Source organism: Dermacentor variabilis, chromosome 2, assembly GCF_050947875.1.
Source record: "Dermacentor variabilis isolate Ectoservices chromosome 2, ASM5094787v1, whole genome shotgun sequence".
In the NCBI taxonomy this organism is placed as follows: Eukaryota; Metazoa; Arthropoda; class Arachnida; order Ixodida; family Ixodidae; genus Dermacentor; species Dermacentor variabilis.
In genome coordinates, this window is record NC_134569.1 from 227,279,332 (window position 1) to 227,294,173 (window position 14,842).

The 14,842-nt window shown below is 44.3% G+C and overlaps 1 protein-coding gene across 1 annotated transcript in view; it reads left to right on the plus strand.

Annotated features, from left to right (window-relative positions):
- The window catches only part of LOC142571206 (uncharacterized), a 130,403-nt gene that overhangs the window by 59,558 nt on the left and 56,003 nt on the right, over nucleotides 1-14,842 (plus strand). Inside the window, exon 4 of the mRNA XM_075679477.1 lies at nucleotides 3,439-3,529. Coding sequence (XP_075535592.1) covers nucleotides 3,439-3,529 — 91 coding nt within the window. The remainder of the gene's footprint in view (nucleotides 1-3,438; nucleotides 3,530-14,842) is intronic.

The following is a 14,842-nucleotide window of genomic DNA, read 5'->3' on the forward strand; positions in this document are numbered from 1 at the left end:
TCACACAGTTCTTTTTATTAGCGATCCGTTGTTTAAAACTGATCCTCTGTCCATGAGAGTTCACTCTCTTTCTTTTTTGAACTAGTCAGTACAGGTGGGATACCTAATTATACCAAGAGAACTATTCCTGCTGAAAGTATTGCATCTGCATTTTAACTGTTCAATATTGAATTCAATATTGGACACTTACTATTTGTACATGTTTCGCATTAGAAAATGTTGATATTTGCCCACCTCTTCTAATAAGCATAAAGAAGCTTTCAAAATGTCCTCGGTTGCAATTCGCAAAACTTATCTTGCTTAAGTGCATAATAATTCGGTGTTAATTAAGTGCCAGACAGTAAGGCTACTGCTAGTCTCAGGATTGCTGCTTAGAGTGCTATGGGGCTTAGCTACCGTGCCTTGAGCATTGACCTACTTAAGTACCGTATTGCAACATCTATGCTGAGGTTACTATTAATACATTATTTACTATATGAATTACCTCACTGGTGACTATCGCCTCCTACAAACCTTAGACAGCAAAAGCTGCTATTTTGTCTGGTATCCCCCATTTTTGTACCTTTAGACAGGTGTAACTCAAACTCATCATATTGGTTTGAATCTAAGCACCCTTTGCCACTTCTCTCAGCTCAGGTGTGAGAAAAAGGGTTTACTTAGAGTAAATGAGGTAGAGAGTTAAATTGTCTTCTGAATAAGATATTGTCAGTCAGTGCTTGTGTAGCGTTGTGTTTCCGTGACCTTCACCTGTGTTGAACTGTGTCCAGAGTGCAAAAATCTGCAAATTCACATGTCTGTCTTTTTCAGAATTTTGTAAAATTAGAAGGCTGTGGCTTGTTTGTATGCATATATTTACCTTTATGGAATACTGTGCTACTGGAAGCATGGACGATAGCAACAACACTGGTAGCGACAGACTGTGCCGCTTTCTCTAACCACAATGCATTAGACATGTTTTAGTGTTACATGGTATGGGTGTTATTCTAAAAAACACTTTGAAAACGGTTGCATCTTAACAGTTATGCTGCTGCCAATACTTAACCCAGTGGCTAAATAAAGTATGGTTCGTCACCACAATAATAGCTCTGTGTCCTTTAACCGTTTCTGTGCTCTTTTTTTTTTTTCTTGGATATTCTGAAACGAACACAATTTATTTTCGGTTACCCAGAAGAGAACGACGACATGGATAACGGCAAATGTACTCTTCGTATAATCCTCACATTCCTATCTTCATTTCTATCTCGTATGTAGTATCATTCTGACACTCCGGCGACAGTGCCACCGTGGCCGTTACAAAAAAAAAAAAAAGAAACTTAAAACTGTCATAGTCATACGACAGATGACAGAAACACACAAGAGTCATTCTTGTGTAGTGGTACAGACATTTGAATGGAGAACTGCTGCAGTACTAGCACACCCAAGTCCAGGAGCCACCCCTCTGATCGGTGAATGCGCTCTTTATGTGGCTTAACAACACCCATGAAGAGGTGCGTTCTGCAGTGCGCTAACAAAAACTCTGACTGAGTAAGCCTAGAGAGATGAGAAAATCTGCTTTTAGAAATATAAAATACATGGCGGAACTATTTCAGAGTTCGCAGCTTTGTGTTAAACCATAAAGCCCAAAAAAAAGCTACCAGTTACATTTTGTTGATTTTTCATGTCGGACGATCTTTTCATACTGTAAATACATTGTGAAAGTTTTGCGAGTGGCGCTTTATTCGTTGAAATGCTGCGATAGTGTACTTTATGAAGTACGCTGGGTCTTTATGGGAGCAGAATCTGATGTAGGTCATGAAATGTATATGCCATATCTTGGAGCTTCCAAAAACAAGAAGGCTTGCAGTGAAGAGTCAAACGAGACTTTGCACAAGCCTGCATAACCTTCTGGTCGCAAAATTAGCATTTTAGTGGGAAATATTGTTTGTTTGGAGGTGTTTTTACTTATCGAATGTGTAACATGACTTCATCAAGTAACAAGGAAGAGCTTTGCTGTTGCTCTCAGAGGTGCACACCACGCACATATATTATTAACGCAGATCTAGACGCGATAATTGGCAATGAATACAGGCATTCAAAACTAAAGCATTCAGCATTCGGTTCACTGGTAATTGAAACATTCAAAAGACTGGTGACATATTCTCCAATGACACTTGGTTCTTGCATTACAATCCTGTTGTATGACTGTTAGGTGTCATTTTCGTTAGAATTTTCTGTCATTTTAAGAGTTGTGGTCTACGTTTGGTTCACCAATGTGGGTTGCCCTACTTTTATTACATAGCTCATTTTGATTGACGTAGGAATATACATAGTCTTTGTTGTTTTCTGTTCCCTCCCACTTATTTTCTAATTTGTAATAAAGGATGCAGCGTCATCTTTCTTTTTAAATATTATTCATATGATATCTAAATGGTTTCTATATGCCTAATTTACTCTAACACTGCTCGCTATTTTACTTACTGAGAAGACAAGAGGATTGTCATCTTTGTCAGCAGCAAGAAAGGAATGGGCAGGAATAATAGCAAAGTTGATGTAATTCTAAATACATTTCTTTCCTGCAACAGTCTCTGAAGTTCTTGTAGCCAGCCAAAATATTTTGATGAAATACAGGTAAAAAAAACATTGTGTGTGCTTCGAGGTCAAGCACACCCCTCTAGCATACACATAGGCCCAGCGTATTTCACAAAGTACAACTGCATTCATTTTCTTGCGATAGTATAGGTATGTATTGTATATATTATGTATTGTATTTTATATTGCATATGTGTTGTATAATATGTATTGTAGACCAATATGGCAGTCGAAGCCAGAGGGTTCCAGAATTAAGGTGCTTTCCCACCTTAGGGTGATACCAGGCCTCGCTCGGGACACTGTTTTGAATAATAAACGTTTCTTTCTTTCTCTCTATATGGAATGTCATGCATTCATTGTTTACACCATTCTTTTCTAAAACTTACCCAAAAACTTCAACTTCAAGAAGCGTATGCTATGCGTGGCAAAAAATAAAGAAGCTGCATGCAGAGCAGCACCTGCTATGTTCAGCCACTTTTCCAAGTTTGGCAATGAATAGATCAAACACATCATGCAGTTGACAAAAAACTATAATGCGGTCGTCTTCACAGGACCCTCAGCAAAATGGCGTACCAAGGAACACTGTGTGTTATGTCTTTAATTATTTACAAATGAAAATGGTACTGTGCTTTTAAAAGTATGCTGGGCACTAATGGGTTAATGCGCACATGCAAATGGAGAGTAGAGAATGTACCGGTGCATCAGTGGCACTGAAAATTTTAAACTCTTTGCCACAAGATGTCATTACCCGTGTTGCTACTGGTGTTCATGTCACCAGTAACTTGGACGCCAGTACATATGCAGACACGCTAAAGCTCTCCATAAGTGACACACCTGAGACCCAGTGTGAAATGAAATGCACTATTTCAGAGGGGAGCTCGGCGTGTGGCACCACAAGAGACGTCCCAGCAGCTGCCCTTCAAGCAGAGGCATGGGCTGCACAGCATGTGCTAAATGGCAAGTGGCCTTTGATTTCATGCCAAATTATAAATGGTAGCTGACTGATATCCTTCAAAATAAACATATGCAGTAGAACCTCCTTATACATTTTGGAAAAAACCATCGGAATAAACAACCTACTAACTGGGAAAATGTGCGAGCTGAAGTAATAAAAAAAAAATGGACGACTCAGCTATTCTTGACACCTACGCAATGCGAAGCGTTGCGTAGATCGTTGCGGCATGATACGGAGACATCGACGCGCGTCAAGCTGGTGGCGCTCCCGCAGATGCTTTCCTATTACATGTTGTTTTAAGAGGGCGACGGGAAACCAAAATGAAATTGAGCTGGTGAGCGACGCCAGATGACACCAAAGTGAAACGTGATGCCCACATCGCACTGCCTGCAGCAGAGAATGGCGGTGCGTCTGAATTGTTACCTGCTAAAAGCGTGCAGTACACTACCAATGGCATTATGCACCATAGGCGCCGACTACGGGGGGGGGGGCCAAGCCTCCTCCGGAAATTTCCGAGCAGGGGGGGGGGGGGGCTCAATGCTTAAGCCTACCTCCCCCTTAAAGCGTCATTACCAAAGTGTTCTGTTACCCGTATCATTTCAGGTTTCTTTCTAGTTGTCTCTGCTTTTTCACTTAAAATTTTATTGCAGCTGTAAGCTTACTGCGTCATCGTGGGCGCAGACGTGCGCGGCTGTTAATTCATGTTTTCACTTTATTTCTGCAAATCCCGGCAATAGGAGGACAAGCGCATTAAAGCAACTGCGGTGGCTACCTCATCCGTATTTTTCACTTGAACATTTTTCTTTAAATTTCAACTGTGAAAACCATGTGCAGACACAATATATGTAAATATGCAGGGTGTCCCAGCTGTCCCGCACCAAGATTTAAGAATTGCACATTTCACATAGCTGGGCAGAACCAAGGTACTGTTGTTTGCCGTCACCTGGAGGTACTCAGATTATATCTATTTTTTGCATTTCACCTAATTACATAATTAATCTTAATTATTCAACTTTTCAAATATTATAATTAGATGAGAAGTGTCAAAAGAAAATTGTAGAGCAACATGAAGAACTCCCGATACAACTTTCTGTTGCTCAATACGCACTATTTAAAAGTGTTTTGCAAAGCATGAAAGTAGCCCACGAATACACGCAAAGTGCCTTTAGCGGCCAGTTGCATGGCAATCTTGCTTGTATGGGCTGACTTCTTTAACGCTCAGAAAAACTCTTTTGTGTAGCACGTTCTGAGCAACAAGAAGCTGTATTGGGAGTTTTTCATGTTGCTCTACAATTCTCTCGACACTTTTCATCTAGTTATAAGATCTAATAAGGTGATTTATTATTATTTTATTTGTACATACTTTAGCCCTATTGAGCAGGAGTGGGCATGAAAAGCAGAATAATTACAAATAATAGAGGCAATATGAGCAATACAGACCAAATGAAAATACTAACTGCTTATTCAACAGTCAGTAAAAAATAAGTTTAAAGAAAGATAACGAGTTGGGACCAGGCACGGAATTCAGCCATTCAAATACACAGGGAAAGAAACTGTATTAAAAACACCTTTAAATATAGAGAGGGGAAGGGGGATAGTTATCATCTTTGCCAATGCCTCCGCCCTGTTGTCAAACTAAACGCCGGACGCAAAAGCTGCGTCACATCAGGGAGGAGCTTTGCGCTGATCCTAACTCTCTTGCATGCATAAGCATGTGAACAAGTAAAATTTGGAGTTGGATATCTCGTAGTACAGACACGCTAGAATTCTTCCAAGTGATACTATGTAGAGACACGACTGCCTCTAACTTTTTCATACAAACATATCCACTTAATTCAGTCAACAAAAAGTTAATTATTCAATTTTAGTTAGTTATGCTGCTGACAGCAATAATTATCATCTCACTTTGTGACACCTGGCCACATAACTTATTTGCACAGGTATTCTTCATATGCCTCCCAGTGCCTAATTTTAGGAAAACCATAAAGCTTAATTTTGAACACCCTGTATAGTTCATTCACTAATGGAAATGACGCCAAGACAGACTCACTCAAAATTGGGATAAATAGCAGTCATGCGCAGCAGCGCTACACGCAGACTTAAAGTAAAAAAAAAAAAAAAAATGATTCGCCATCTTGGCTCAGGCCTATAGCAGTCATGCTCAGCAGCGCTGTACGCAGACGCAAAGTAAAAAAAAAAAATAATAATAAAAAATGATTCGCCATCTTGGTCCAGGCCTGCGAAAGTGGATGTCCAACAAAGCTGTGGAAAATCACCACTACAGTTCCTGCGGGGGGTATGCTTTTTGCATTAGAGTAATCACAATAATGGTAATTTAGAGTGATGGGAGTAATGGTAATTTTGACAGCACGCTGCCGCTGGTCGCATTGCCGCTCCTCGTATTCATGCCGCTCCTCTGGAGCCCTAACTATGCGTTGCCTACCCATACTGGTGCTGCAACAGCAATGAAATCAGTTGCTATGCTGGTTCTTTTATATACGAAAGGCCAGTGACGTCACTGCCACCCCATGTCGCAAGCGGCCATCACCGCGGCAGCTTGTGCAACAGTAATCTTTACTGAGAAACGTATGCGGGCAGCGCTACGTGCTTCACCTTGTTATGAGGAACGCTTTATCATCAACTATGTGGTTCAAATGCTTGTTTTGTGCTTGTTTTTATTGAAACAAATGCTGTTCTTTATGTTGTATATGTGATTCCAAAGAATGTATATACTTTTCGCTTCACTTTTCTGAGTTCTTGAAACCTGCCTCACTTCCGCAGCGGATCAGCCAGTATTGCACAACCTCTGAGATGGGCCCACTTTATTGCCAGTGACGTGGACACGAAAAAGTTGCGGTTTCACCCTAAAGGCGTAGCATCGATTGTGATAGCAAATTAGCAGACAGCCATACGAAGTAAAAATAGCACTTTTATCGGCCGCATCAACTTATAAACATTCGCTTGCTAACATTGAAGAAGCATGGCATCAGCGTGCACAGAAAACATGAACATATACTCAATGACCCTGGACTCTTGCTGTCAAAACGCTGGTGTGAGAAAAATGTGGCAGCAGCATACCTGCCAACTCTTCCAAATTTTCCGTAAACTACGAATTTTAAGCAGTCTTACGATTTTACGAATCGTGCTTGAAATTTTACGGAAAACATTTTATTTGTGAGAAAAGAAAATGCAAAAATGCAAGACTACACCCTGGTACCTCGCACCGCCACAAGAGGGCAATACATATGCATGGTATCATCATCAGCAGCTGCAAGGTTGTAGTGACTTCTATCGTCTACTAGGGGGCCACGAATCCATATAGAAAGCTCGACAGCGCCTCTAGCGTCTCTGCAAATGTGTTGCCTTGCTGTTGCCTTTGTTCACGCAGGCACGCGGCTGCACGCGACTTCAGTCAGCTTCAGTCACTGCAGTGTTGGCCTCTCTTTCTGTGTGACTACCTGCTGCATCGGACGCAGTGCAATGGCTGGCTCGAAGCCCCGACAGTACTTCCAAGTATTTTTGAAATCGTACATGGCAGAATTTCTGTACTTCGTGCCGTCAAAGAAGGGGGAGAAGTTCGGATTCTGCACCACGTGTGCCTGGGATGTGAACATCTCGCGTGGCGCCAAGTCTGACATCAAAGTCCACATCGCTTCGAAAAAGCATCAGGGATATGTGCGAGCCACGGACAGCCAGCCAAGCCTAGCAAGTTTTGTACACAGTGACAATGACCCCCGGTGTGATTCGTGCAGAATGCCTCTTGACGGTGTTTTTAGTTGAACACATCATCCCGCTGAGTGTCAGTGATCATGCCGGACCACCTTTCTGGAAAATTTTCCCCAAGTGAAAAAGAAGAGAACTGCTACGCCTGTGGACAAGCAAAGACGACGTCAATTGTTCGGGAAATGGCCACCAACGCGGAGACTCCTTTGCTGGATGACCTAAAACAGCAAATATTTTTGATAGCTGTGGATGGCAGTAGCAATAGGGATACGCAGCATTGCCCTATTGTTGCAACATATTTCGTTAAAGAAACAAGTACATATAGTCGAAAGCCGCCTTCTTTGCATCTGGACAATCTAAGATAAAGTGACGGGTCGCAAGATTGCAAATCTGGTTTTGGACGAGATGAAGTCTCAGAATTTGGCTGTTGGAAACATGTTGGCTATGTGTTCGGACAATGCCAATGTCATGATCGGCAAGAAAAACAGCGTTTCTACTGTATTGAGAGAGGCTCAACCAGGTTTGATAGGGGTTGGTTGCCCGTGCCATCTATCTCATCAACTTGGCTGCCCAAAAAGGAGCTTCATGTCTTCCTGTAAAGTTTATGAGGCTTTGGTTGACATTATTTTTTTAACCTAGAGAAAAGTTCAAAACAGAAAGATCGACCTAAAGAGTTCCAAAAAATGCATGACGCCAAGGTCAAAAAGGTGTTGAAGCATTCGTCAACACATTGGCTGTCATTGGGAAAGTGTTTGAAGAGGCTGCTCGACCAGTGGAAACCACTGCTCAGCTTTTTTTTTTAAATCTAAAACAAAGCAGTGCAACAAGCAGAGCTTGTTTTTAGAGTTATACCAAACTCCAACGACTTCCTCACAGACCACCAAGAACCCTGCAATGACCCCAAGGTCTGCTGCAAATCTTCACAAGACTGCTGCAGGCCTCGGGAAAAAAAGCACTGCCGGCGATGAACTCTCGCTAAAGAGGAAAGAAGCTCATTCTGGACCTCAAGCAAAAAAACAAACTTCCTACCAAGGATTCCGGTGAAGCTAGCCGCATGACCTGTGAGGCGCGCCTGTTTTATTTTTTTGTCATCAGAGCTAAACAGGGCATGCTGTCTTCTCCAAAATGTTATAGCGCTTTTTTGAGAAGGCAAACTGCCTGCTTCAGGCACAGGCTGCTCAGATTCTTATACTGAGGAGCCTCTTGAACCGCCTTTTCGAGGATCTCCTGACCAGATTTGTGTGCACAGGTGTTGTCGAGGCACGTCATTCCTTGCTGGAAGTTGACTATGGAGCTGCAGAAAACCAGAAAGGTGATGAAGACATAGTCATGGGCAGCACAACCTACTGTGTGGTTGAGACACTGAGCTGCATTGAGAGAAAGCAGTTCTTCTCTCCTGTACGTCTGTACTTAACGGCAGCATGCGATTACATTCGACAAGAATTCCCGCAAGAAGACGTCAGTCTCAAGATAGCTGAAGTTACTCAAGTATAAGCTCTGGAAACTGCTTCATTCAACAGCGTACATCATTCTATTATGGCGTTCCCTGCTACCCTACCCCAGCAGAGTGGCAAATCAAAAGAAGAAGCAGTCGACGCACTTGAAGTCGAGCTTGCCAACTTGCAAGCATATCAGGTTCCAGCCGACATATTGAATGAACGGCGGTGCGATGTGCAGTGGTTGCAATTAGGAAGCCTTCGAAGTGTCAACGGATCACTCAGGTTCCACAGAATTTGAATTGTTATGCTGGGTATTCTCTCCATTCCCCACAGCAGTGCTTAACGTAAGAGAATATTCAGCACTGTGAACAAAACTCGAACGGAGTTTCGCTCATCTGTGTGTGAGAAAACACTCAAAAGTCTGCTAATGGTCAAGGGGCACCACAGTGGTACTTGCTTTGAGCAAACCTACACGGAGAAGTTTATGAAGCAGGCAATGTCGGCAACAGCAAAATCGTTGCAAAAATAAATTGTGCCCCAGTGCAGTTTTTGCTCTTTACTCTCCAAGACATGGATTTCACATGCGGTTATGAAAACGGCAGTAAGCTTGTTGCAAAAGGTAAATCCCTTAAAGAAAGAGTGCTGCTGCACATCCCCCCCCTCCCCCCGCCACGGTAGTTTTACGAATTTCCAAATCTTCAGGTTGGCAGGTATTGAGCAGCCACGAGAGAAGTGATCTTCATGCTGTCTATAGCTTCAACGCAAAGTGAGTGCTGAGAAGACACAGTACGCACAAATCTACGAGCCGCTGACGCATGTTTCTATTTACGCCCAAACCCAGTGCTGGACCACTGCACCGCTATGCGCTGCCCGCACGTGCCCCGTTTCTAGGTACTTTATCACTGAAGCGCCACGGCACACGCCCTAGATCCTTCTAGGCATTTGGTTTTGCGTCCCTGGCGGTCCCTGGCGGTTTCCTTAGTTCATCATAAATTCCGTGAGGCTGCACTCGTTGCCTTTTCAACTTCCGGCAGATGTGGCAGCGGCGGCTGAATGCTTCTACCGGCGAGTTATATGCGCAGGCATCTGTTAGCGAGCGTTATCATAGGCCTCCGAGACGGTGACAGATGCCATGGTAATCTCAGAGGCCGCAGCACGTGATCTAAGTTGCAGGCGTTTGCCATGAGAGGCGCTCGTTGCCTTTTCGCGAAGACAAGAAAAGGGAGAGGGCATGGAACCGAGTTTACCGGACAACACAGCAGGCATCTAGTAAGGGAGGCATTGGCTTACCCAACGAAAAAACTGCTTTCGAAATAGCGCCCGCAGCAGCGACCAAATTTGCCTTTGTGCTGCCTCTCGCTTCAACGCCAACGAAGTGACGAGAACACAGCGCTGATGGTGCTCTCAGCAAAAGCCCCGCTGTGCCACTTTCGCAGATCGCTTTCAAGTTAAGGGTGCGCACTTCTTTTCAACGCTAAGTAAGCGACGAGAACACAGCGCGCGAAGCTATGAGTAGTGGGCACTCTTTGTAGGCATCGCAGATCACTTTCAAGGTGCGGCCCGCATGGCAGTGCCATACAAAGCCGCCACCTGTGTATGTTCACGGTTCATAATGGTTCGACGCGGATGGAAGCACACCTGGTGCCTCCACCCTTTGGCCTCCACCTGCAATACTTTGCTTGCATCATCAATGCTCCTTGCGCCGCCGTCGGCAGCAATTTGTATGGCCACTGCGCTATCGTTAGTGCTGGCCTAATCAACTTACATAACATTGCTGATGACACCTGGCTGCGTGGAGATGAGCAAGTGGCACTGTGCTTATGCATACCAAGTCTAACTCCCAGAGGAGTTTCTGCATTATTATTTTCTTTGTTCCTGGATGTCATGCAATAATTTGTGTAATATGTGTAGTGCCTGTGCCTTGCTATTGTTTTGGCTGGAAGAGAGATAGTGATGTAAAGAAGGACAGGACGCTTAATTGCAGCAATGATATTGCTACGGTCTTCCTACGTAACAATATGGCTCGTAGTGCGAGGAACCCTGCATGCCCCACGATTATCCTAGCTTTTGTACATCGAAGCGCCTCGCATAACACAACCAACTTCTTATCACATCCCTTTATCCCCTTAGCCAGACTGAAAAATTTTGTCCAGTGTTACTTCAGCTTCAGCACGAAAATTTTATTTTGAAATAGCTTAGGTGGCGTGTTTAAAATCTATTTGCTCTTGGTGACGGCTGGCTGAGCAGATTGTGCAGGGAAAAAAGCACCTAGAAACGGGGTACACGCGAGCAGTGCATGGCGGCGCAGCGGTCGGGCACTGGGCTTGGACGTAAATAGAAACACACGCTGCTGACGCACCTAGACTGTGCCCCTAAAGCAGAGCGCTCTTGTGATACGGCTGCGCGACTGCGCGCATCCGCTACATGTGCAGTTGCAGCTGGAGTAGAATGCCGCCCCCCGGTGCCTCACGCACCACGAAAGATGGTGCCACTTCTTCCCCGCTATTCCTCCCTTTCGCACAGATGAGATTGAGCCGTGATCGTTGTCTCCCCTCGCACACTTTCACTTGCACATGCAGTGTAGGGTGCGCAGCGACAGTGTTCTCGTCCTCCGACTTTATACGGAACCTCACAGCAACGGCAACGCCGACGGCAGGAATAAGCTTGGAGTGTCCATATAATTGCTATCGCACTAGAATGCCAACCAACGAGTGGCTAACAGCTTCACTGTAAAAAAATAAGCTGCTGTCTCACCGAAAAGGCGAAGCAGTGTTAGTAACAGTTCCATTTGAAGAAATTTCGTGTGAGCACAAGGAATTGTTCACTGAAATGACGGCCTTACATTAGTATTTACAAGACTTCATTGTAGGAGCCATTTCAATTTCACAGCCAGAGTCCCCTCGCACCACCAAGAGATTGGCACCTCCCAGTGGTGTAATCTCTCTTCATGTGGTTGTCTTATATTTTGCTATCATGAGAGAGTTTTAGAATGGGGGCCCAAATGTTTGGGGCCCCAGAGAAATAGCGTCGAAGCCATCGCGCATGCGCGAGACGCAAACTTTGAGTTTTGCATTGGGCACACTATTTCACTGATTTAGCGGGAGCCCCAAAAGCTGCCCCAGAAGCTTCGCATCAACAAACATGGCGGCACCCACCAAAGTGGTGACTCTAAACTAGCACCAAACTGGGTTCACAAGCTAGGAGAATGGACCACGGTTATCGCTTTCTCTCAACCAAATTCGATTGTCGATTTCATGGCTCTTAGGCCTAGCGCAGCTTAACTTGGCTGGTGAACGTACATAAATTTGGTTACTCGAAACTAAGCGCAACTAATTGCTTGCTGCTTATAAAATAACCTCTAAATTGTAATTAAATGCAGAAATACGAATGTCAAAATTACTCTTATCATAAAATAGTATATTCTATTTAATTGTTTATAATAGCTTTTCTTTGACACCTCAGTGGCGCTGTAAGTGCAAGACGCTATCTGCAAACGCAAAGCCCTATTCTAAAACTCCTCACTCCTGTTGCCCCAACGCTAGCACCTGCAAAAAGTTCTTTGGCACACCAAACTTATAGGCCCTGTATTCTCAAATTCCTTATTGTTATATCAGACCCAGATGCTAGCAAGTAAAGAATGTTATGCCTCATTTAGCTACAGCAAACGCGTCTGCGATCAGTTAGACATGGCTTGTACACTTCGTGTGGAAGAGTATTTGACACCCCTGTTTGCGAATACACGCTCGAGATCCACGAGAACAAAAAGGAAACATGCGAAAGTGAATATATGTGCAAATGCAGAAGAAATAAATGAACACAAATTCGACCATTTTGACGGTATGAAAATCTGTATGTGAACTTTACAACTGCTGTCACTACATGATTTTTTCTCATTGTTTGCATTAATACTGCAGAGCCTTGTCGTCGCTTTTCGCTCTTCCTTTTGCGAAAAAATTTTGCATTATCTAAGCAAGCACGCAAGCAAGCAAGCAAGCAATGGTCATTAAGGGTTACGGACTGGATCCCAAGGGAAGGGAGCGTAGCAGGGGGCGGCAGAAAGTTAAGTGGGCGGATGAGATTAAGAAGTTTGCAGGCATAGGCATAGCATGGCCACAATTAGTACATGACCGGGGTTGTTGGAGAAGTATGGGAGAGGCCTTTGCCCTGCAGTGGGCGTAACCAGGCTGATGATGATGATGAAGCAAGCACATTTAGGCAGCGTGCTGCGGTTAAATTCTTGTACATTTGTTAGGTTATGAGGTGTACCTATATATAATCATATCATAAGAAGCCAACAAAGAAAGACGCCAAGGGCAGCATCGCACGCGTATGCGTGAGGACTTGGGCTCGTGCCCCAACTGCGAGTAATAAAATTTGGGCCCTTGGTTTCCTTTCTCCTCGTACACACACACGCACATGCATAGAGAGAGAGAGAGACGAGTCAGGTCAGGAGGTTCCGCCTATGCTGCGCACCATGTGCTGTAAAACAGATATGAGAACATGTTTATCCCAATAGGTTTGGTGGTGATAGCTATGAATGCGATGTGTGATGACCCTGGTAGAGATTTGCTGGTACTGGAATGAGGAACTGCGCATGCCGTCATTTTCACATGAGATGGGCGGCTATACAAGGTTCTCCTTCATGCACAACTTACGCCTTTTCTTGTTCGTATAGGCTCTAGCGGCTGGAAAACGTATACGATTGCAGTCTGCAGCAGGGAACTGTGGCACGTTTCGGTTATCACCTATAAAAAGGATGCATTACGCTTCCGACGGCACCATACGCTGTAAAACAGGCAGGTGAAGCTGCTTATTGCAATATGAGAGGCAGTGATTGCTGTCAATGCTGCGTGCGATGACCCTGGAGAGAATTTGCTGGTACCGAAATGAGAAACTGCATGCACGCCGGTGTTTTCATGTGAGACTGGTGGGCGAAAGTTGCGGTGAAGCTGCCGCGGCGGGCAGCTACATACTGTTCTCGATAGCATGCTTCGTGCATTTTTCTTGTTTACATGGAATCTAGCAGCTGGAAAAAGTATATGATTGTAGTTTGGTGACGTACTGAATTTTAGTGCCGAAAAATCTTGCTTTCCGGCAAAAATGAATGTAACTCTATTGGGTCATTCTTGTGTTCTCGACTGTAAACGTTGGCATCGGGAAAACCTATGTACAGGAAGGTCAGATGTGAAAACAAACTATTTCATGCCTAGCTTGCTTGAAAAATACTTGAAAAATATGCCTGATGCAAAATAATTGCACAAAACAATAAAAGCAGTGAACCTGATACATGATAACATGTGGACACCCAGAGCAAACACCCAGCCATCTGCCTTAAAACTCGCTTTACTAAATCACTTCACAGATACGGTATTACTAAAACTTGGAGTACAGTTCTAGTCAAAAGTGTATGCAACATGTTTGAAATGCCGTTATGTCCATCAATGCTATTGTTTTTGATGCACTATCTTGGCATTGCACACAGTGCCTGAGGTGGCTAAATAAATGAATTCTATACAACTAGTGGCTGTGCGTACAATTGTGCTTACTTTCATCCTATGCTACATGTGATCTTATGCAATGGTTACGTTTATGCACCAGGTATGCAATTGCGCCACCTGCGCACCCTATTCCTTCACGGTGTGTCCGCGTGTTGTTATCAGTGACGAGCAAGTGCGCAATCACAGTGGCGCTCATGGCCTCTCCTTCTTGCTGCATTCACATTCCCTCAGTGCAGTCCTCTCACCTTGTTCTTTTTGATTGGGGTGTTCATGCTGTGCAGCATGCCACTCGTGGCGAGTGCCGGATCTATGGTCACCGTGATCGTGGTGCTGTGCGCCGCAATAAAGAGCAACTCTCATGGCGCCAGCGCAAGTAAAAAAAAAAGTGTCACAAAAGGTGCAGCCGACAGAGAGTGCAAACACTTGCACGCTTGTTCCAGCGAAAATGGCAAACGCAACCATGCGACTCCGCTCCACCAACTGAGAGACGAGGATAAGCTCTGGACCCCCTCACCTGCTTTCGCTTGGTCAGCCAGATAAAAGAGTGTCACTGCCTTTTGTTTTATTCAGGGGGCTTATTTGCACCGAGTGAGCGACCCTCTTCGTTGGTGTACCTTTTTTCTCCGTGTTGCGCCTGCACGCTGTAGGCAGCAAGTGGA